This window comes from Salmo trutta, unplaced genomic scaffold (assembly GCF_901001165.1).
Source record: "Salmo trutta unplaced genomic scaffold, fSalTru1.1, whole genome shotgun sequence".
Lineage (NCBI taxonomy): Eukaryota > Metazoa > Chordata > Actinopteri > Salmoniformes > Salmonidae > Salmo > Salmo trutta.
In genome coordinates, this window is record NW_021822911.1 from 15,378,823 (window position 1) to 15,402,588 (window position 23,766).

Genomic DNA, 23,766 nt, shown 5'->3' on the forward strand with positions numbered 1-23,766 from the left:
CGGCCGGATGAAAAAACTATTCCGATTTAAATTGGTTACTACTCTTGCCCAGAAACGAGAATATGCATATTATTAGTAGACTTGGATAGAAAACACTCTGAAGTTTCTAAAACTGTTTGAATGGTGTCTGTGAGTATAACAGAACTCATATGGCAGGCAAAAACCTGAGAGGTATCCAAGCAGGAAGTGGCCTGTCTGAGAATTTGTAGTTCTTCTTTTGGTTCTCTATCGAAACTACAGTATCTATGCGGTTACGTAGCACTTTCTAAGGCTTCCATTAGCTCTCTAAAGCCTTCAGAAAGCGGATTGAGGCATCTCCTGTCTCTGGGCAGAGTATAGTAGCTCAGTTTGTCAGTGGTCTGCCCGGTGACGAAGAGATTGGATATGCGCATTCACGAGACTACGCTGTTTTTTCTTTTCCTCTTTGAATGAATACACTATTGTTCGGTTGGAATATTATCGCTATTTTACGAGAAAAATACCATAAAAATTGATTTTTAACAGCGTTTGACATGCTTCTAAGTACGGTAATGGAACATTTTGAATTTTCTCTTCTCGATATGCGCTCGCGCGTTACCCTTTGGATAGTGACCTGAACGCACAAAAAAAACGGAGGTATTTGGACATAACTATGGATTATTTGGAACAAAAACAACATTTCTTGTGGAAGTAGTAGTCCTGGGTGTGCATTCTGACGAAGCTCAGCAAAGGTAATACAATTTTTCGAATACTAATTCTGAGTTTAGTGTGCCCCGAACTTGGCTGGTGTCAAATTAGCTAGCCGTGATAGCTGGGCTATGTACTCAAAATATTGCAAAATGTGCTTTCGCCGAAAAGCTATTTTAAAATCTGACATAGCGATTGCATAAAGGAGTTCTGTATCTATAATTCTTAAAATAATTGTTATGTATTTTGTCAACGTTTATGATGAGTAATTTAGTAAATTGATGTGCACATTCACCGGAAGTTTTCGGTGGGAATACATTTTCAGAACATCACACACCAATGTAAAAAGCTGTTTTTTATATAAATATGAACTTGATTGAACAAAACATGCATGTATTGTATAACATAATGTCCTAGGAGTGTCATCTGATGAAGATCATCAAAGGTTAGTGCTTCATTTAGCTGTGTTTTGGGTTTTTGTGACATATATGCTTGCTTGGAAAATGGCTGTGTGATTATTTTTGGCTATATACTCTCCTAACATAATCTAATGTTTTGCTTTCGCTGTAAAGCCTTTTTGAAATCGGACAATGTGGTTAGATTAACGAGAGTCTTATCTTTAAAATGGTGTAAAATAGTCGTATGTTTGAAAAATTGAAATTATTGCATTTTTGAGGTTTTTGTATTTCGCGCCACGCCCTTCCATTGGATATTGGCGAGGCGTTCCGCTAGCGGAACGTCTAGATGCAACAGGTTAATTGTCAAATAATTTAACAGACGTCAATTGTTGTACAACTTCATGGGTATGCTCTGGGCATCACATTTTACCTGAAATAAACAATGGATTTCTGCTGTTGTGGGCCTTTAACCATCTGTCTGACTTTGTCATTCACACAGGAGAGATACTTAACTATCGTGGATCCTCTGGGGAGCCTCAACAACCTCATGATGCTGAAGAGGCAGAGAAGAGTCACTCCAGATCAGAACTCCTCAAGAAACACCTGCAGAGACCCACAGGGAAGAAATCTAACTCCTGCTCTGACAGTGGGAAAAGATTCACCTCTTCAGTAAAACTTAAAATACATCAAAGAATTCACACTGAAGAGAAACCTTTTGGCTGTAGTCAATGTGGGAAGAGTTTTATTTGGCAACCAACCCTGAAATCACATCAGAGAATACACACTGGAGAGAAACCTTATGGCTGTGATCAATGTGGGAAGAGTTTTACTACATCTAGCTATCTAACTATGCACCAGAGAACACACACTGGAGAGAAACCTTATGGCTGTGATCAATGTGGGAAGAGTTTTACTACATCTAGCTATCTAACTATACACCAGAGAACACACACAGGAGAGAAACCTTATGGCTGTGATCAATGTGGGAAGAGTTTTATTCGGCTACAAACCCTGAAATTACATCAGAGAATACACACTGGAGAGAAAGCTTATGGATGTGATCAATGTGGGAAGAGTTTTACTACATCTAGCTATCTAACTATGCACCAGAGAACACACACTGGAGAGAAATCTTATGGCTGTGATCAATGTGGGAAGAGTTTTACTACATCTAGCTATCTAACTATACACCAGAGAACACACACAGGAGAGAAACCTTATGGCTGTGATCAATGTGGGAAGAGTTTTATTCGGCTACAAACCCTGAAATCACATCAGAGAATACACACAGGACAGAATCCTTATAGCTGTGATCAATGTGGGAAGAGTTTTATTCGGCTACAAACCCTGAAATCACATCAGAGAATACACGCTGGAGAGAAACCTTATGGCTGTGATCAATGTGGGAAGAGTTTTACTACATCTAGCTATCTAACTATACACCAGAGAACACACACAGGAGAGAAACCTTATGGCTGTGATCAATGTGGGAAGAGTTTTATTCGGCTACAAACCCTGAAATCACATCAGAGAATACACACAGGACAGAATCCTTATAGCTGTACTCAATGTGGGAAGAGATACTCTGATAAAAGATCTCTGACTAAACATCAGAAAATACATGGAGTTGTTTCATGATATCAATGAATTAATGTCACAATGTAGAATGTTTTAACATTGTAGTAGGAGTATTTTAATGATGTCACAATGTAGAACCCTAAACGTTTGTCCCCTGTTCTATTGATTTCAACATGATATGGATATTAGCCTCAGGGGGAAAATCCAGGCTCTGAAATGAAAGAGTACTATTTATGTGAATTAACAAACAGTAACTAACACAAAAAGAGCTGAGTTACACTTACCATGTTGGTGACCCACTTGAATCAAAATGCAACACTTCAAAATGTAGCTAGCTGTTTTCTACAAGTTGTCCTCTAACCAGTGATGTACACATTATTCCCAGATTCTGTGTGGTTTTTAGCTGTTAGTTTTAACAGGACGTTCAACCTCATCTCCCTCCTCTCACGCAATTGATTTCAACATGATATCGATGAGTGATGACAAATAAGTGTTGCGTTCCTTCCTGAAGATTAATTTTGTTCCAAGGGGACGAGAGTTCTAGAAGCTAGTGGGGAAAAACATTATTTTTTAATTGTTGACAGCCAGTAGACAACATGTTTATATTGGTGAAGGTGAAGCATTGTAGTTGATTATAATATGAAATATAAGTTGTTTTCTGTTGGTGGTAAGCATTCTCTTAAGGTGTTACAGTCTTTGGTTTTTCCATTTATGTTTTGAGGTTTGGATTTTAGCATGTATAGCTCGTTAACATGTATAGCTCGTTAGCACGTCTAGCTCGTTAGCATGTAGGACGCACTGATTGGTGTCACCTCGTTAGTCAGTATGTGTTACACCTGTGCTGGCTTGTCCATCTCGTTAGTGGGAAGGTGTTTCACCTGAGCTGGTCCAGGTTCTATTTAAGAGTGTCTGGCCCAGTGCTCCAGTTGTCTTGATAGATGTGGAGAGTCAACACCTTTAGTTGCTCCACCTTTTTGGTTTGCTACCTATCGTTAAGTTTGGTGTGGGTTTTTCTTTTGTTTGCCTTTTCTTGGGCAGAATTAGTGGGTCTCATGGTGGGTGTCTTTTATGTCCCAGTTGTTGTTACTAGTCAACTTCCAGTGGACACTGAGAGCAAAACTGCAAGATTATGTTATAATACTTTTATTGCATCAAACGGTTGTTTTATGCAACAGAATAGAGGGTTCTTATAACTATAGTGTCTGTGTTCTACTGAGGATGGGCCTCTGGTATAAAACAACACTGACAGGAGATTTACAATGTGTTTTGGGTGATAAAACCTAAAGAGACTGCATTCCAGAGCATGAGTTAATGTTTCTGTTCTATATGGTACCAGGGAGAGATGACCCCAGGGCCAGACCCTGGTCTCTACACAAAGAGTACTGTTTTTACAGCAGATGCTGTCTGCTGAGAATAATAAGTATATTTCATACAAATCTTAACCTTGTGACCCGTTCTATACATCTGTTGTTGGTCATGTAGGTTGAAAGGGGTGCATCTTGGCTGTAAAATACCTTTGTACTTTTGTCCCGTGGGTCCACCAGCCATCATTATCGTAGGGCACTCAATTGATTCACTTTATATGTGTACGTTGTATTGACCTGCTCCTATATAAGTGAATAAAGATTTAGTTTAAGAATAACTCTGACTTGTGTGATAAGTTTGTCTCCTCAATTGATATTAAAACCTGTTGGGGATAGGGGGCAGTATTTGCACGGCCGGATAAAAAACGTACCCGATTTAATCTGGTTAATACTCCTGCACAGTAACTAGAATATGCATATAATTAGTAGATTTGGATAGAAAACACTCAAAAGTTTCTAAAACTGTTTGAATGGTGTGGAACAGGAAGTGGAAATCTGATGTGTGGAATCACTTTCAAGCCTTTGCCATTGAAACACACAGGGACTTATTAATCATTTTGCACTTCCTAAGGCTTCCACTAGATGTCAACAGTCTTTACAAAGTGGTTTGAGTCTTCTATGGAAGAAACTGACCCAAAGAGAGGCTTGGGAAGTTGGTCCATTACTACTATGACGCGGGCGCCCATGGGAACCCTTTTGTTCCGAAACGTTTAGTAAGACAATGCAATCGTCCGCCTTGAATATTATTGAAGCTCTGGTTGAAAAAGGCCCTAAAGATTTATGTTATACAACGTTTGACATGTTTGAACGAATGTAAATATATATTTTTTGCACATTCATGACGACAAGTCCCGCGCGCTTCAGTACATTATGAGTAGCCTTCGGAACGCGCTAAGAAGAAGGAACTATTGGGATATAAATTATTAACTTTTTCGAACAAAACTACATTTGTTGTGGACCTGGGATGCCTGGAAGTGCCTTCTGATGAAGATAATCAAAGGTAAGGGAATATTTACAATAGTATATTTGATTTTAGATGGCTCCAAGATGGCGCTAACATGTATTGCCTAGCCTATTTTTCTGAGCATACCACGTCATTTATTGCAAAGTGTGATTTCCCAGTAAAATTATTTTTAAATCTGGCAATGCGGTTGCATTCACGAGATGTTAATCTATAATTCTTTGAATGACAATATTACATTTTAACAATGTTTTCGAATAGTAATTTTGTAAATTGAAGCTCTCATTCACCGGAAGCATCTGAGGGAAAATATTTTCTGAACGTCACACGCCGATGTAAAATGCTGTTTTTATATATAAATGAACTTTTTCGAACAAAAAATGCATCTATTGTGTAACATGATGTTCTAGGAGTGTCATCTGATGAAGATTGTCAAAGGTTAGTGCTGCATTTAGCTGTGTTTTGGGTATTTGTGATGCATGCTAGTTGCTTTGAAAATGGCAGTGTGATTTTTTTTGCCAGGGTACTCTCTTAACATAATCTAATGTTTTGCTTTTGCTGTAAAGCCTTTCTGAAATCGGACAATGTGGTTCGATTCAGGAGAGGTGTATCTATAAAATGGTGTAAAATAGTCATATGTTTGAGAAATTGAAGTTATAGCATATATTTGTATTTCGCGCAATGCGATTCCACTGGCTGTTGACTAGGGTGGGACGCAAGCGTCCCACGTTCCCAGACAGGTTAAAGAAATGAACCACCACATTTGGTGATGGGGATGTGAATCTTCACTTGGTGACTGACGACCTGGGTAAATTACCTGGCTCCTGATGACCTGGGTAAATGGTGCACGAGGGATCCCTCAAACTTGGGATCTCAGGGAGACAGCACGTCGGAAACGGAGCAAATGGACCCACCTTTGATCTGAGAGGCAGCGAGCTGAGTGGATACCACATCTCAAACCTAGTTTAAAAAAAAGAAAGAGGTGAGCGAAACACGCAAAGTGGAGTTTTTAGAAAAGCCTCGTAGGCTCTGAGTGTGTATTCCTGTGTGGAGGTGTAAACAGGGCCCAGTCAGTAGAATCTGGGTGTCTATTCCTGTGTGGAGGTGTAAACAGGGCCCAGTCAGAATCTGGGTGTCTATTCCTGTGTGGAGGTGTAAACAGGGCCCAGTCAGTAGAATCTGGGTGTCTATTCCTGTGTGGAGGTGTAAACAGGGCCCAGTCAGGAGGCTCTGAGGCTGAGTCAGCTATCTTTGTGAACTGGATGAAAACTAGAATCTGTGTTTACTAGTTAAGACCATTTATGATATAGTATAAGATAATTACAGGTGCACCGTACTGTTTTAATAAACCTGTAATTATTTTAAACCTGTGATTATTTTCTGTTTAGTGTTTAGTGTACCTGACAGTACTGTTTGGCTGTCGTTTTTCTTGTTTTGTTTAAAATGTTCGAATAAATATTTAAATATGAGCACTCAACCAGCTGCGCCTTGGTCTACTCCCTTCGACGGCCGTTACAGAACCACCCACCACAAGAAGACCAAGCAGCGTGGACTGAAGCACCGGGGAGAAGGATAGACATGGAAGGAGGAACGATGATTCTGGGAGGACAAATTAAGGGAGCTACAGGAGCCTGAGAGGCAGCCCCCCAAAAAAATGGGGGGGGGGGGGCACACGGGGAGTTGGGGTAAGTCAGGTTGAAGACCTGAGCCAACTCCTCGTGCTTATTATGGGGCGCGACGGATCAAGCAGGCACCCTGTTATGCTGAGTTACGCACTGTGTCGCCAGTGCGCAGCTATTGCCCGGTGCGGTCGATACGGGCTCCTCAGCATTGCCGTGCTAGAGTTGGCACTCAGCCAGGGAGAAGTGCGCTGGCGCAGCACATCTGGCCACCAATGCGTCTCCTAGGTTCTGCCTACCCTGCGCCTGCTCTACGCACGGCAGCCATCATTCCCCAGCACAGCCCAGTTCGCCCTGTGCCAGCGCTCCGCCCGTGCCGGGCAAAAGTGACCATCCAGCCAGGACGGTGTGTGCCAGCCCTGAGCTCCAGATCTCTGGTACGCCTCCATAGCCCAGTACGTCCTGTTCCTGCTCCTCGCACTAGCCCTGAGGTGCGTGTCACTAGTCTGGCGCCTCCAAAGCCAGTCCCACGCATCAGGCCTCCAGTGCACCTGCCCAGTCCAGTATGTTCTGTTCCTGCTCCTTGCACTAGTCTGGCGCCTCCAAAGCCAGCCCCACGCATCAGGCCTCCAGTGCGCATTCCCCGTCCAGAGCTTCCGGCGACAGTTCCCCGTCCAGAGCTTCCGGCGACAGTTCCCCGTCCGGAGCTTCCGGTGATAGTTCCCCGTTCGGAGCTTCCGGTGACAGTTCCCCGCCCGGAGCTTCCGGCGACAGTTTACAGTCCGGAGCCTGCAGAGACGGCCTACAGTCCGGAGCCTGCAGAGACGGCCTACAGTCCGGAGCCGGCAGAGACGGCCTACAGTCCGGAGCCGGCAGAGACGGCCTACAGTCCGGAGCCGGCAGAGACGGCCTACAGTCCGGAGCCGGCAGAGACGGCCTACAGTCCGGAGCCGGCAGAGACGGCCTACAGTCCGGAGCCGGCAGAGACGGCCTACAGTCCGGAGCCGGCAGAGATGCTCCCCAGCCAGGTGTCTGCAGCGACGCTCCCCAGCCAGGAGTCTCCAGCGACGCTCCCCAGCCTAGAGTCTACGGAACGGGAGCTATGCCCAGAGCCACCTCTCCTCTAAATCCGAAAACTTACACTTTTCAAACATATGACTATTTTACAGCTATTTAAAGACAAGACTCTCCTTTATCTAACCAAACTGTCCGATTTCAAAAAGGCTTTACAGCGAAAGCAAAACCTTAGATTATGTCAGCAGAGTACCCAGCCAGAAATAATCACACAGCCATTTTTCAAGCTAGCATATCATGTCACATAAACCCAAACCATATCTAAATGCAGCACTAACCTTTGATGATCTTCATCAGATGACACACCTAGGACATTGTGTTATACAATACATGCATGTCTGTTCAATCAAGTTCATATTTATATCAAAAAACAGCTTTTTACATTAGCATGTGACGTTCAGAACTAGCATTCCCACCGAACACTTCCGGTGATTTTACTAAATTACTCACGATAAACGTTCACAAAAAGCATAACAATTATTTTAAGAATTATAGATACAGAACTCCTCTATGCACTCGATATGTCCGATTTTAAAATAGCTTTTCGGATGAAGCACATTTTGCAATAATGTAAGTACATAGCCCGGCGTTACAGGGCTAGCTATTTAGACACCCTGCAAGTTTAGCCTTCACCAAAATCACATTTCCTATAAGAAAAATGTTCTTACCTTGCTTGTTCTTCATCAGAATACACTGCCAGGACTTCTACTTCAATAACAAATGTAGGTTTGGTCCCAAATAATCCATCGTTATATCCAAACAGCGACGTTTTGTTCGTGCGTTCTAGACACTATCCCAACGCTAAATCTCGGCCACGAGCATGACGCAAAATATGACAAAAAATTTCTAAATATTCCATTACCGTACTTCGAAGCATGTCAACCGCTGTTTAAAACCAATATTTATGCAATTTATCTCGTAGAGAAGCGATAATATTCCGACCGGGAATCTGCCTGTCTGTAAACTGAGGAAAAAACCGAAAGCCGGGGGCGGGGCGTGTCACGCGCCTAAGGCTTAGACCATTGAGTGACCACTTAGCTTTTGCCTTCCTGTGCTTCAGCCAGGGCTTTGAATTACGTCATTCCTGTTTTTCCCGGGCTATGAGACCTCATTGGAGACGTGTGAATTGTCACGTAAGAGCAGAGATCCTTTGTAAACGATAGAGATAATAAAGAAGGGCAAGAAATGTTCAGACAGGGTACTTCCTGAACAGAAGCATCTCAGGTTTTTGCCTGCCATAGGAGTTCTGTTATACTCACAGACACCATTCAAACAGTTTCAGAAACTTTGGAGTGTTTTCTCTCCAAAGCTAATAATTATATGCATATTCCAGTTTCTGGGCAGGACTAATAATCAGATTAAATCGGGTACGTTTTTTATCCAGCCGTGAAAATACTGCCCCCTAGCCATAACAGGTTAAGTTTGGGGTTGTTTCTGTGGTTTTTTTTTGTTTGAGGTGCATTTCGGGGTCTGCACCTTTGGGGGGGAGGGTGCTGTCACGTCCTGACCAGTAAAAGGGGTTATTTGTTATTGTAGTTTGGTCAGGGCGTGGCAGGGAGTGTTTGTTTTGTGTGATGTTCTATGTTTGTATTGACTGCTATGTAGGTTAAATGTACACTTCAAATGCAGCTGTCCTACAACATATCTTTACCTTCTTCTTGATCCCAATTGCATTGTCCATGTTCTGTCCTATAACAATTTCAAAGGAAGAGAAAATGTGTCAAAGAATAGTCTTACAAGCATTAATATATATATATTAAATAAATATTGAAAGATAAATGGCATCGACAAATAATATAATGTAAAATGGAAGAACATATTGGAGAAAGCACTAGCCAATACAGTACTGCCATACAGTAACAGTAATGCCATACAGCCCTAACGTTTCCAAAATGGGATAGTATTGTACATGTAATGTTACCAAAATGGGATAGTATTGTACATGTAACGTTTCCAAAATGGGATAGTATTGTACATGTAACGTTTCCAAAATGGGATAGTATTGTACATGTAACGTTTCCAAAATGGGATAGTATTGTCCATGTAACGTTATGCCCCCTTGGGAGTTAATAGTATTGCATGCTGTAGCAGGCTATATAAAGAGGAAGACCTCCATTGACGATTCAGTTCGTTGTAACATATCGTCTGGACAGGTCACCGTCCTTAGTTAGTTAGTTAGTTAGCTGGTTAGTTAGTTAGGTAGTTAGTTAGGTAGTTAGTTAGTTAACGAAGCTAACGTTAGCTAGTTCATTATCACAAAAGTGAGAACTGCTCTAGATTGGAAACGTACGTTAATGAGTGTAAAGCTATGTTGGCTTTATGGAAACGATATACAATATATGGGAAATAATAAAGTTGAAGAAATAATCCAAACCTAGTTGTGCCTAGTTAGGACATAACGTTAACTAGCTAGCTAACGGTACTGTACTGTAGCTCATACAACGCCGACGGTCAAACCCGGCTTTCTAATATTTACGTTCATTAACTATAGTAACGTTATGGAAGATATTCACAGAAAACCATCATTGTCTTCGTTATTCATTATTAGTATGTTATATTATTATAATAAATTATTTCGAGACATATTCTGAGCCAAACATCAACCCAACTTAACCTTTTTAACTGTTGTCGCATCCAAACTTGTCACCATCGTTTTCAGTTGTAATTGCGAAGTTCCCGGAAGAAGTCCAGCAACAACGGAGGTTCCTCGATGAACCCACCTTCCCAACAAGTTCTTTGAAGAACCTTTTGGGGCTGTTTTTCATTGACCAAGAACCCTACGGTTCTTAGGGGATCTGAGAACAACTCCAGTTGAACCCTTCATTTTTAGAGTGTAGTCGGCTCTATTTACTCTCAGATTCAAACATGATGATTAGCATCAACGATCAAGTCAGCTGCTGCTGCTCCAATACAGTAGGAGGTGAGACGGTGAACTGATGTTGAACTGGGCAGTCAGCTGCTGCTGCTCCAATACCGTATGAGGTGAGACGGTGAACTGATGTTGAACTGGGCAGTCAGCTGCTGCTGCTCCAATACAGTATGAGGTGAGACGGTGAACTGATGTTGAACTGGGCAGTCAGCTGCCGCTGCTCCAATACAGTATGTGGTGAGACGGTGAACTGACGTTGAACCGGGCAGTCAGCTGCTGCTGCTCCAATACAGTATGAGGTGAGACGGTGAACTGATGTTGAACTGGGCAGTCAGCCATTCATTCTGTACTATGAGTCTATCAAATCAAATCAAATTGAATTTGACCTTACAGTGAAATGCTTACTTACAAGCCCCTAACCAACAATGCAGTTTAAAAAAGTACAAATAAGAATGCTAAATAAAAGGAACAAGAATGAAAGAGCAGAAGTTAAATAACAATAGCTAGACTATATACAGGGGGTACCGGTACAGAGTCAATGTGGAGACTATATACAGGGGGTACCGGTACAGAGTCAATGTGGAGACTATATACAGGGGGTACCGGTACAGAGTCAATGTGGAGACTATATACAGGGGGTACCGGTACAGAGTCAATGTGGAGGCTATATACAGGGGGTACCGGTACAGAGTCAATGTGGAGACTATATACAGGGGTACCAGTACAGAGTCAATTTGGAGACTATATACAGGGGGTACCGGTACAGAGTCAATGTGGAGGCTATATACAGGGGGTACCGGTACAGAGTCAATGTGGAGGCTATATACAGGGGGTACCGGTACAGAGTCAATGTGGAGGCTATATACAGGGGGTACCGGTACAGAGTCAATGTGGAGGCTATATACAGGGGGTACCGGTACAGAGTCAATGTGGAGGCTATATACAGGGGGTACCGGTACAGAGTCAATGTGGAGGCTATATACAGGGGGTACCGGTACAGAGTCAATGTGGAGACTATATACAGGGGGTACCAGTACAGAGTCAATGTGTGGGGGCACCGGTTAGTCGAGGTAATTGAGGTAATATGTACATGTAGGTAGAGTTATTAAAGTGACTATGCATAGATGATAACAGAGAGTGTGGGGGGGGGGGGGGCTTCCTCTGACACGGCCTGGTATAGAGGTCCTGGATGGCAGGAATCTTGGCCCCAGTGATGTACTAGGCTGTACGCACTACCCTCTGTAGTGCCTTGTGGTCGGCGGCAGAGCAGTTGCCATACCAGGCAGGGATGTAACCAGTCAGGATGCTCTCGATGGTGCAGCTGTAGAACCTTTTGAGGATCTGAGGACCCATGCTAAATCTTTTCTGTCTCCTGAGGGGGAATAGGTTTTGTGGTGCCCTCTTCACGACTGTCTTGGTGTGCTTAGACCATCTTAGTTTGTTAGTGATGTGGACACCAAGGAACTTGAAGCTCTCAACCTGCTCCACTACAGCCCCGTCGATGAGAATGGTTGCGTGTTCTGTCTTCTTTTCCTGTAGTCCACAATCATCTCCTTTGTCTTGATCACGTTGAGGGAGAGGTTGTTATCCTGGCACCACACGGCCAGGTCTCTGGCCTCCTCCCTATAGGCTGTCTCCTCGTTGTTGGTGATCAGTTGTGTTGTTACTTACCTTTAAAAACACGAGCTGGCTCACACCCAGAAGAATAGTTTGTGTGGATGTGCTGACTAACGGCGAATAAACTATAAACATAAAGAATATACACTCCATATATAAACTCCCAGTAATTTATTGGGTATTTACCAACGTTTCAGCATCACTGTTTCTTCTTCAGGGTGATGTCATCAATACTTGTACCAGGTTATGTAGACAAACAGTGCAATTAGTGCAACCAATGGCAATAGTGAGGGGTGTGTCATAATGATTAAGTTAATTACAATGAATTAGTGAAACTGTTAAATAGTATATGAAATATTAAATATATTACTGTATTGTTATCATATAGAAACATCATGGAATATTGTACATCATATTAAATATATTACTGTATTGTTATCATATAGAAACATCATGGAATATTGTACATCATATTAAATATATTACTGTATTGTTATCATATAGAAACATCATGGAATATTGTACATCATATTAAATATATTACTGTATTGTTATCATATAGAAACATCATGGAATATTGTACATCATATTAGCATCAACATACATTATTGTTTCATTCAATTTCACATAATAAGGATATTTAATATTTTCAAGTTCAGAACCCATCACCTGCTATGTAAAAGAGACAGAAGAATGCACAATGGTCAATGCTATCTGGGATCCTTGGGACATCTCTACCCTAAACCCTAACCTTAACCCCTACCTTAACCATTTTAAATGTCAACTTCAATGGGCTAGGGATGTCCCAAGGATGTATCTCTACCTGAAAATACATGATCTAAATGATTGATCATTGGTATTCAGCAGTCATAAAGCCTTAATTACTTTAATGAACTACTAAAATAGTGTTTTTGTCAGACAGCATAGACAGCAGCTCTACACTTTATTGACTGACTGATCCATTCATCCTTCCATCCCTCCTCAGCCTTCCTCTCCTCTGAAGACCCAGTGAGGGTGGCGCTCAGTCAGAGAGCTGTTGAGGGACTGGTTAGGAAGAACACTTCTACAGCCAGAGAGGTGAGAGGTCACACATGGTTTAGATGGTAAATATTTATGTCCCCTTAGCGGTTCATCACGTCAGCAAAAGGGAATATGTTCCATCATCTATGTTTATTTACATTAGTGCAAATTGTCCACTGATATTGGTGTAATTTCTCACCCCTTTTGGCTGTATGAAAGATAATTTTCCCTCAGACACACATATTTGTTCTTTGATATTATGAAGGTAATTTGTGTATAATGTACTTTTCCCCACTTATTTACTCCATCACTTTACATAGCTTATGCATATTCGGTAGTCTGACTCAAATTCCGAACACATTTTTTTTTACATTTAAGCAGACGCTCTTATCCAGAGTGACTTACAGTAATAAATGCATACATTTCATACATTATTTTTTTCTTCCCCATACTTGTCCCCCGTGGGAATCGAACCCACAACCCTGGCGTTGCAAACACCATGCACTACCAACTGAGCACAATGCCCATCCTGGCAGATCTAAACCTAATGCAGCACATTGTGACTTTTGTTCATCCAGACCTAATGCAGCTTGGAGTGATCAGATGACAGAAGTCACATTTAGGTGCCAGTTGTAACTGAGGCCATAGATGCTCCATATTCATTACTTTGAGTGTTTTATATAATATGACTAAATGTGTTTCTGTGTTGCAGGGACAGTCAATAAATGGAACATCAAGGCCACAGAACATGACATAATCAGAGCTGTGGGAGACCACCTCAAGCCCCTGGGAGAGCCGGGGGTGGTGTTTACCACTCCACCACACCTTCAGCAGGCTGGAAAATATATTTTTGCTAGTGGAGTGGTCATCACCTCTTAATTAAATCAGGAAACAGGAGGGGACTTAGCTGAAAATACAAATAGCAGATACAAAAAGTTTTTCATATTAAGATGGACCAAGAAATGTTTTGCTTTTACACATATTTGTTCATTGGTTTAGCAAGACTCTGTTGATTGGTCAGTCATTGGGTTCATTTGTTTGCAATATGTTCAAATCAAATTAAGCTTTATTTATCCAGCACATTTCAGACATGATGCTTCACAGGAAAAAACAATTAAAATAAACAACTTAGTACAAACATAAAAGGATAAAAAAACTAATGAGGCAAGTTGAGAGTTCTCATTTACAACCTGTTAATTGGATGCAGAATCCAACCCAAAATATAAGCTTGTTTTTTAGGAGGGGCTCTGAAAGACACTATGGGGGTGTCCACTGAAAGTTGACTAGTAACAACAACTGGGACCTAAAAGACACCCACCATGAGACCCACTAAATCTGCCCAAGAAGAGGCAAACAAAAGAAAAACCCACACCAAACTTAAAGACAGGAAGCAAACCAAAAAGGTGGAGCAACTAAAGGTGTTGACTCTCCACATGTATCAAGACAACTGGAGCACTGGACCAGACACTCTTAAATAGAACCTGGACCAGCTCAGGTGAAACACATTCCCACTAACGAGATGGACAAGCCAGCACAGGTGTAACACATACTGACTAACGAGGTGACACCAATCAGTGCGTCCTACGTGCTAACGAGCTAGACGGGCTAACGAGCTAGACGTGCTAACGAGCTAGACGTGCTAACGGGCTAGACGTGCTGACGGGCTAGACGTGCTAACGAGCTAGACGGGCTAACGAGCTAGACGGGCTAACGAGCTAGACGTGCTAAAGTCCAACCTCAAAACATAAATGGAAAAACCAAAGCCTGTAACACCTTCCCCCTTAAGAAACAAATATATCCTATATTTTGTTGGACAAGTTTGCTCACCACCAACAGAAAACAACTTCCATTTCACATTATAATCAACTACAATGCTTCACCTTCACCAATATAAACATGGTGTCTACTGTCTGTCAACAATTAAAAACACGCATTTAAATAATAATATACAATCGTATTATTTTTTTCTCCTTTTTCTTTCTATAGAATCCTAAAACTCACTAGCTTCTAGAACTCTCGTCCCCTTGGAAGGAACCCAAAAATAAACTCAAATCAAATTGTATTAGTCACGTGATAATAAGAGATAAAACTCGTCTCCAACACGGAAAAACGTGTCAAAATAAATTGTGATCCATGGCAACGCACTGGCTAAACGCAAAACACAAATCTTTTTGACTGCCCACCTTTGAGACAAACCAAGAATCCAAGTTGTCCTTACCACGGACATGTCAGAGCTTCTCTCTCTTTTCAGAGTTCACTAGATAGGCATGTTGTTGGATCGGGGCCCAGTCCCCAATGTCATGCTCTAGTACATTTGGGTTGGCACATCTGAGAATGAACCCTGATATTCTAAAAGCAGGATAACAATGTCAATATAATTGTACCCAAAAATTGTCAGTTGGTTGCATGAATAAGTATTACATGAATTGTAAATATGAAATATCAAAACCAAATGAACACCCCTTTGTTAATACATATTGACAATAATGAACCTAATGGTGCGGCATGAAATAATAAAAAAAATCTGATTTTGTCAGGCTGAATGTTTTAAATTTTTTACATTTTACATTTTAGTCATTTAGCAGACGCTCTTATCCAGAGCGACTTACAGTAGTGAATACATACATTTCATTTAAAAAAAATGTTTTACTTATTTTTAAATATGAGGTGATTTGAGTCATGCTTCTTCAGTAGTGGAATAAAGACAATTAGCATTTTAATGTTGTAAAGAAATACTGGAGTGATGTAGGATTGTTAATAAAATTGATTATAGACCAATTTATTATACTGTGTCCATGTGTATAGGCTGCAAGTACGTTGAAATGAAGTTGTTTTAAAGTCATTGAAAAAACGACCAGAAAAGACATCTTTTCAACTTTCACTTTCAACAACCGAACATATATTGGACATCGGGCATAGTCTTATTTTCAACGTCTTTTCAATGACATTTTGCTAAATGAGAATAGTGCAATGTCAAAACAGTTTTAACGTGTCCAAATCAATAACCAATAAGCAGAAACAGTTGGCGATATATTGAAAACCTAAACATTTTGAAGTGTTGCATTTTGATTCAAGTTTTATTAAATCTCATAAATAGTACTCTCATAAATAGTACTCTTCCATTTCAGAGCCTGGATTTTCCCCCCTGAGGCTAATATCCATATCATGTTGAAATCAATAGAACAGGGGACAAACGTTTAGGGTTCTACATTGTGACATCACTAAAATACTCCTACTACAATGTTAAAACATTCTACATTGTGACATCATTAAAATACTGCTACTACAATGTTAAAACATTCTACATTCTGACATTATTTCATCGATATCATGAAACAACTCCTTCATGTATTTTCTGATGTTTAATCAGAGATCTTTTATCAGAGTATCTCTTCCCACATTGATCACAGCCATGAGGTTTCTCTCCTGTGTGTGTTCTCTGGTGAATAGTTAGATAGCAAGATGTAGAAAAACTCTTACCACATTGATCACAGCTATAAGATTTCTCTCTTGTGTGTGTCCGCTGGTGTACTATCAGGCTGCTTGGGTGAGATAAACTCTTCCCACATTGATCACAGCTATAAGGTTTCTCTCCAGTGTGTGTTCTCTGGTGTTTAGTTAGACAGCTAGATGTAGTAAAACTCTTCCCACATTGATCACAGCTAAAAGGTTTCTCTCCAGTGTGTATTCTCTGGTGTGATTTCAGGGTTTGTAGGCCAATAAAACTCTTCCCACATTGATCACAGCCATAAGGTTTCTCTCCTGTGTGTGTTCTCTGGTGTATAGTTAGACAGCTAGATGAAGTAAAACTCTTCCCACATTGATCACAGCTATAAGGTTTCTCTCCAGTGTGTGTTCTCTGGTGTGATTTCAGGGTTTGTAGCACAATAAATCTCTTCCCACATTGATCACAGCCGTAAGGTTTCTCTCCTGTGTGTGTTCTCTGGTGTATTGTTAGATAGCTAGATGTAGTAAAACTCTTCCCACATTGATCACAGCTATATAGTTTCTCTCCTGTGTGTGTTCTCTGGTGTATAGTTAGATTGCTAGATGTAGTAAAACTCTTCCCACATTGATCACAGCCGTAAGGTTTCTCTCCTGTGTGAATTCTTTGATGTATTTTAAGGTTTGATGAAGAGTTGAATCTTTTCCCACAGTCAGAGCAGCAGTGAGATTTCTTCCCTGTGGGTCTCTGCTGGTGTTTCTTGAGTAGTTCTGATCTGGAGAGACTCTTCTCTGCCTCTTCAGCATCATGAGGTTGTTGAGGCTCCCCAGAGGATCCACGATAGTCCCGTCTTTCTCCTGTGTGAACAACAAAGTCAGACAGATGGTTAAAGGCCCACAACAGTGGAAATCCACTGTTTATTTGAGGTAAAGGGTGATGACCAGAGCATACCCATGAAGCTGTACAACTATTGACGTCTGTTAAATTTGAAAATTAAGACAGTCAAGATAGCAACAATAGTCAGATTTAGTCTTGTTTTCACAGAAGTAACATCGATGAATGTAGGCTAGAAATAAGTTATTCAAGTTGTTAAAATCCTAAAAAGTGTGCCAGACGACTTTTGGTCTCCAATAAAGGCCTTTTTCTGTGTTTGCTAAAATTGCAGCACGAGGGCAAAGCACACACAATATGGTTGCAGAAACTCCTCCCTGCTAATGAGGAAACCGATAGTTATGGATGTAGTATATCTGGTAATGAGGAAACCACTAGTTATGGATGTAGTATATCTGGTAATGAGGAAACCGCTAGTTATGGATGTAGTATATCTGGTAATGAGGAAACCACTAGTTATGGATGTAGTATATCTGGTAATGAGGAAACCACTAGTTATGGATGTAGTATATCTGGTAATGAGGAAACCACTAGTTATGGATGTAGTATATCTGGTAATGAGGAAACCACTAGTTACGGATGTAGTATATCTGGTAATGAGGAAACCACTAGTTACGGATGTAGTATATCTGGTAATGAGGAAACCACTAGTTATGGATGTAGTATATCTGGTAATGAGGAAACCACTAGTTATGGATGTAGTATATCAGGTAATGAGGAAACCACTAGTTATGGATGTAGTATATCTGGTAACGAGAAAACCGATAGTTATGGATGTAGTATATCTGGTAATGAGGAAATCTCTAGTTATGGATGTAGTATATCTGCTAATGAGGAAACCACTAGTTATGGATGTAGTATATCTGGTAATGAGGAAACCACTAGTTATGGATGTAGTATATCTGGTAATGAGAAAACCGATAGTTATGGATGTAGTATATCTGGTAATGAGGAAACCACTAGTTATGGATGTAGTATATCTGGTAATGAGGAAACCACTAGTTATGGATGTAGTATATCTGGTAATGAGGAAACCACTAGTTATGGATGTAGTATATCTGGTAATGAGGAAACCACTAGTTATGGATGTAGTATATCTGGTAATGAGGAAACCACTAGTTATGGATGTAGTATATCTGGTAATGAGGAAACCACTAGTTATGGATGTAGTATATCTGGTAATGAGGAAACCACTAGTTATGGATGTACTATATCTGGTAATGAGGAAACCACTAGTTATGGATGTAGTATATCTGGTAATGAGGAAACCACTAGTTATGGATGTAGTATATCTGCTAATGAGGAAACCACTAGTTATGGATGTAGTATATCTGGTAATGAGGAAACCGCTAGTTATGGATGTAGTATATCTGGTAATGAGGAAACCACTAGTTATGGATGTAGTATATCTGGTATTGAGGAAACCACTAGTTATGGATGTAGTATATCTGGTAATGAGGAAACCCCTAGTTATGGATGTAGTATATCTGGTAATGAGGAAACCACTAGTTATGGATGTAGTATATCTGGTAATGAGGAAACCACTAGTTATGGATGTAGTATATCTGCTAATGAGGAAACCACTAGTTATGGATGTAGTATATCTGCTAATGAGGAAACCACTAGTTATGGATGTAGTATATCTGGTAATGAGGAAACCGCTAGTTATGGATGTACTATATCTGGTAATGAGGAAACCACTAGTTATGGATGTAGTATATCTGGTAATGAGGAAACCGATAGTTATGGATGTAGTATATCTGCTAATGAGGAAACCACTAGTTATGGATGTAGTATATCTGGTAATGAGGAAACCACTAGTTATGGATGTAGTATATCTGGTAATGAGGAAACCACTAGTTATGGATGTAGTATATCTGGTAATGAGGAAACCACTAGTTATGGATGTAGTATATCTGCTAATGAGGAAACCGATAGTTATGGATGTAGTATATCTGGTAATGAGGAAACCGCTAGTTATGGATGTAGTATATCTGGTAATGAGGAAACCACTAGTTATGGATGTAGTATATCTGCTAATGAGGAAACCACTAGTTATGGATGTAGTATATCTGGTAATGAGGAAACCACTAGTTATGGATGTAGTATATCTGGTAATGAGGAAACCACTAGTTATGGATGTAGTATATCTGGTAATGAGGAAACCACTAGTTATGGATGTAGTATATCTGCTAATGAGGAAACCACTAGTTATGGATGTAGTATATCTGGTAATGAGGAAACCACTAGTTATGGATGTAGTTTATCTGGTAATGAGGAAACCACTAGTTATGGATGTAGTATATCTGCTAATGAGGAAACCGATAGTTATGGATGTACTATATCTGGTAATGAGGAAACCACTAGTTATGGATGTAGTATATCTGGTAATGAGGAAACCACTAGTTATGGATGTAGTATATCTGGTAATGAGGAAACCACTAGTTATGGATGTAGTATATCTGGTAATGAGGAAACCACTAGTTATGGATGTAGTATATCTGGTAATGAGGAAACCACTAGTTATGGATGTAGTATATCTGGTAATGAGGAAACCGCTAGTTATGGATGTAGTATATCTGGTAATGAGGAAACCACTAGTTATGGATGTAGTATATCTGGTAATGAGGAAACCGCTAGTTATGGATGTAGTATATCTGGTAATGAGGAAACCACTAGTTATGGATGTAGTATATCTGGTAATGAGGAAACCGCTAGTTATGGATGTAGTATATCTGGTAATGAGGAAACCACTAGTTATGGATGTAGTATATCTGGTAATGAGGAAACCACGAGTTATGGATGTAGTATATCTGGTAATGAGGAAACCACTAGTTATGGATGTAGTATATCTGGTAATGAGGAAACCACTAGTTATGGATGTAGTATATCTGGTAATGAGGAAACCACTAGTTATGGATGTAGTATATCTGGTAATGAGGAAACCACTAGTTATGGATGTAGTATATCTGCTAATGAGGAAACCACTAGTTATGGATGTAGTATATCTGGTAATGAGGAAACCACTAGTTATGGATGTAGTATATCTGCTAATGAGGAAACCACTAGTTATGGATGTAGTATATCTGCTAATGAGGAAACCACTAGTTATGGATGTAGTATATCTGGTAATGAGGAAACCACTAGTTATGGATGTAGTATTTCTGGTAATGAGGAAACCACTAGTTATGGATGTAGTATATCTGCTAATGAGGAAACCACTAGTTATGGATGTAGTATATCTAGTAATGAGGAAACCACTAGTTATGGATGTAGTATATCTGGTAATGAGGAAACCACTAGTTATGGATGTAGTATATCTGGTAATGAGGAAACCACTAGTTATGGATGTAGTATATCTGGTAATGAGGAAACCACTAGTTATGGATGTAGTATATCTGGTAATGAGGAAACCGCTAGTTATGGATGTAGTATATCTGGTAATGAGGAAACCACTAGTTATGGATGTAGTATATCTGCTAATGAGGAAACCACTAGTTATGGATGTACTATATCTGGCTGGAGCAAAAATGGTGAGCAAAGATTTTAGTTTTTCACAATGTATTCTGAATGTGAATGGGGGAAAACTCAGGGGAGTAACCTCCATTTCCAGGTTGCTTATGAGTTCATTTCACACTACTTTGGATTATAATTGTAAGGCTCGTTTGAATGTCCTGCTTAATATAATGGTTGTGTCATCATCGCAAATCAACCGCTTTATACTTAAAAAACACTTCAAACAGTAAAATGTTCTTTGGCTAGCTTTTCCATCAGCCTGACAATGAGGGGATTGTACACTAAGTGTTTGCCAAATTGGCCCATAACTTCACCTAACAATAACATAGACCTACTGTAGTACCCAAACCTCACAAATGTCGTGATGTTTGTCATTTGACTGGCATTCAGAAAATGATTTCCTGGATCAGCAAATGATAGTTGAACATGTGACTATTATTCACCTTTATCTAACCAGGCGGCCAGTTGAGAACAAGTTCTCATTTACAACTGCGACCTGGCCAAGATAAAGCAAAGCAGTGCGACACATAGTTAGAAACACATAGTTAGAAATACTGGTGTGAGCAAGAAAAGTAAATAAAAACATGTGGATGAGGTAGGCAGTTGGATGGGCTATTTACAGATGGGCTGTGTACAGCTGCAGCAATTGGTAAGCTGCTCAGATAGCTGATGCTTAAAGTTAGTGAGGGAGATATAAGTCTCCAACTTCAGCGATTTTGCAATTCGTTCCAGTGATTGGCAGCAGAGAACTGGAAGGAAAGGCGGCCAATGTAGGTGTTGGCTTTGGGGATGACCAGTGAGATATACCTCCTGGAGCGCGTGCTGTGTGTGGGTGTTGCTATGGTGACTAGTGAGCTGAGTGAAGGCGGCCTAGCAAAGACTTAGATGACCTGGAGCCAGTGGGTTTGGCGACGAATATGTAGCGAGGGCCAGCCGACGAGAGCATACAGGTCGCAGTGGTGGGTGGTATATGGGGCTTTGGTGACAAAACGGATGGCACTGTGATAGACTGCATCCAGTTTGATGAGTAGAGTGTTGCAGGCTATTTTGAAAATGACATCGCCGAAGTCAAGGATCGGTAGGATAGTCAGTTTTACGAGGGTGTTTGGCAGCGTGAGTGAAGGAGGCTTTGTTTGTGAAATAGGAAGCCGATTCTAGATGTAATTTTGGATTGGAGATGTTTAATGTGAGTCTGGAAGGAGAGTTCAGTCTAACCAGATACCTAGGTATTTATAGTTGTCCACATATTCTAAGTCAGTACCGTCCAGAGTAGTGATGCTGGACGGGCGGGTGCGGGCAGCGATCGGTTGAAGAGCATACATTTACTTATACTAGCGTTTAAGAGCAGTTGGAGGCCACGGATGGAGTGTTGTATGGCATTGAAGCTCGTTTGGAGGTTTGTTAACACAGTGTCCAAAGAAGGGCCAGATGTATACAGGATTGTGTCGTCTGCATAGAAGTGGATCAAGGAATCACCCGCAGCAAGAGCAACATCTTTAGTATTTTCAGAGGTCAGAGTCAGTCCGAGAATTTAACCCTGTGGTAGCTCCACAGAGACTGCCAGAGGTCCGGACAACAGGCCCTCCGATTTGACACATTGAACTCTATCTAAGAAGTAGTTGGTGAACCAGGCGAGTCAGTCATTTGAGAAACCAAGGCTATTGAGTCTTCCAATAAGAATATGGTGATTGACAGAGTCGAAAGCCTTGGCCAGGTTGATTAAGACGGCTGCACAGTACTGTCATTTATTGATGGCGGTTATGATACGTTTAGTACCTTGAGCGTGGCTGAGGTGCACCCGTGACCAGCTCGGAAACCAGATTGCACAGCGGAGAAGGTACAGTGGGATTCAAAAAATGGTCAGTGACCTGTTTGTTAACTTGACTTTCGAATACTTTAGAAAGGCAGGGCAGGATGGATATAGGTCTGTTACAGTTTGGGTCTAGAGTGTCACCCCCTTTGAAAAGGGGGATGACCGCGGAAGCGTTCCAATCTTTAGGAATCTCGGAAGATACGAAAGAGAGGTTGAACAGACTAGTAATAGGGGATGCCACAATGGCGGCGGATAATTTTAGAAAGAGAGGGTCCAGATTGTCAAGCCCAGCTGATTTGTACGGGTCCAAGTTTTGCAACTCTTTCAGAACATCAGCTATCTGGATTTGGGTGAAGGAGAAGCTGCTTGGGGGGTGGGGAGCTGTTAGTGCAGTACGCCACAGGATATTTTTGTGCTGGTCGAGGGCAGTCAGGTCTGGAGTGAACCAAGGGCTTTATCTGTTCTTAGTTCTACATTTTTTGAAAGGGTCATGCTTATTTAAGGTGGTGAGGAAATTATAATTACAGAACAACCAGGCATCCTCTACTGACGGGATGAGGTCAATATCCTTCCAGGAGACCCAGGCCAGGTCGATTAGAAAGGCCTGCTTGCAGAAGTGTTTTAGGGAGCATTTGACAGTGATGAGGGGTGGTAGTTTGACCGCGGACCCATAACGGATGCAGGCAATGAGGCAGTGATCGCTGAGATCCTGATTGAAAACAGCAGAGGTGTATTTGGAGGGCAAGTTGGTCAGGATAATATCTATGAGGGTGCCCATGTTTACGGATTTAGGGTTGTACCTGGTGGGTTCCTTGATAATTTGAGGGCATCTAGCTTGGATTGTAGAACGGCCGGGGTGTTAAGCATATCCCAGTTTAGGTCACCTAACAGAATGAACTCTGAAGATATATGAATTGATTGCCCCCCATCTATGG

At 41.0% G+C, this 23,766-nt stretch overlaps 1 protein-coding gene across 1 annotated transcript in view; it reads left to right on the forward strand.

The window, feature by feature from the left end:
- The window catches only part of LOC115186511 (zinc finger protein OZF-like), a gene marked incomplete at its 3' end in the record, with an annotated part of 84,174 nt that overhangs the window by 40,877 nt on the left and 19,531 nt on the right, over positions 1 to 23,766 (forward strand). The window contains exon 2 of the mRNA XM_029746131.1: positions 1,674 to 2,685. Coding sequence (XP_029601991.1) covers positions 1,674 to 2,685 — 1,012 coding nt within the window. The remainder of the gene's footprint in view (positions 1 to 1,673; positions 2,686 to 23,766) is intronic.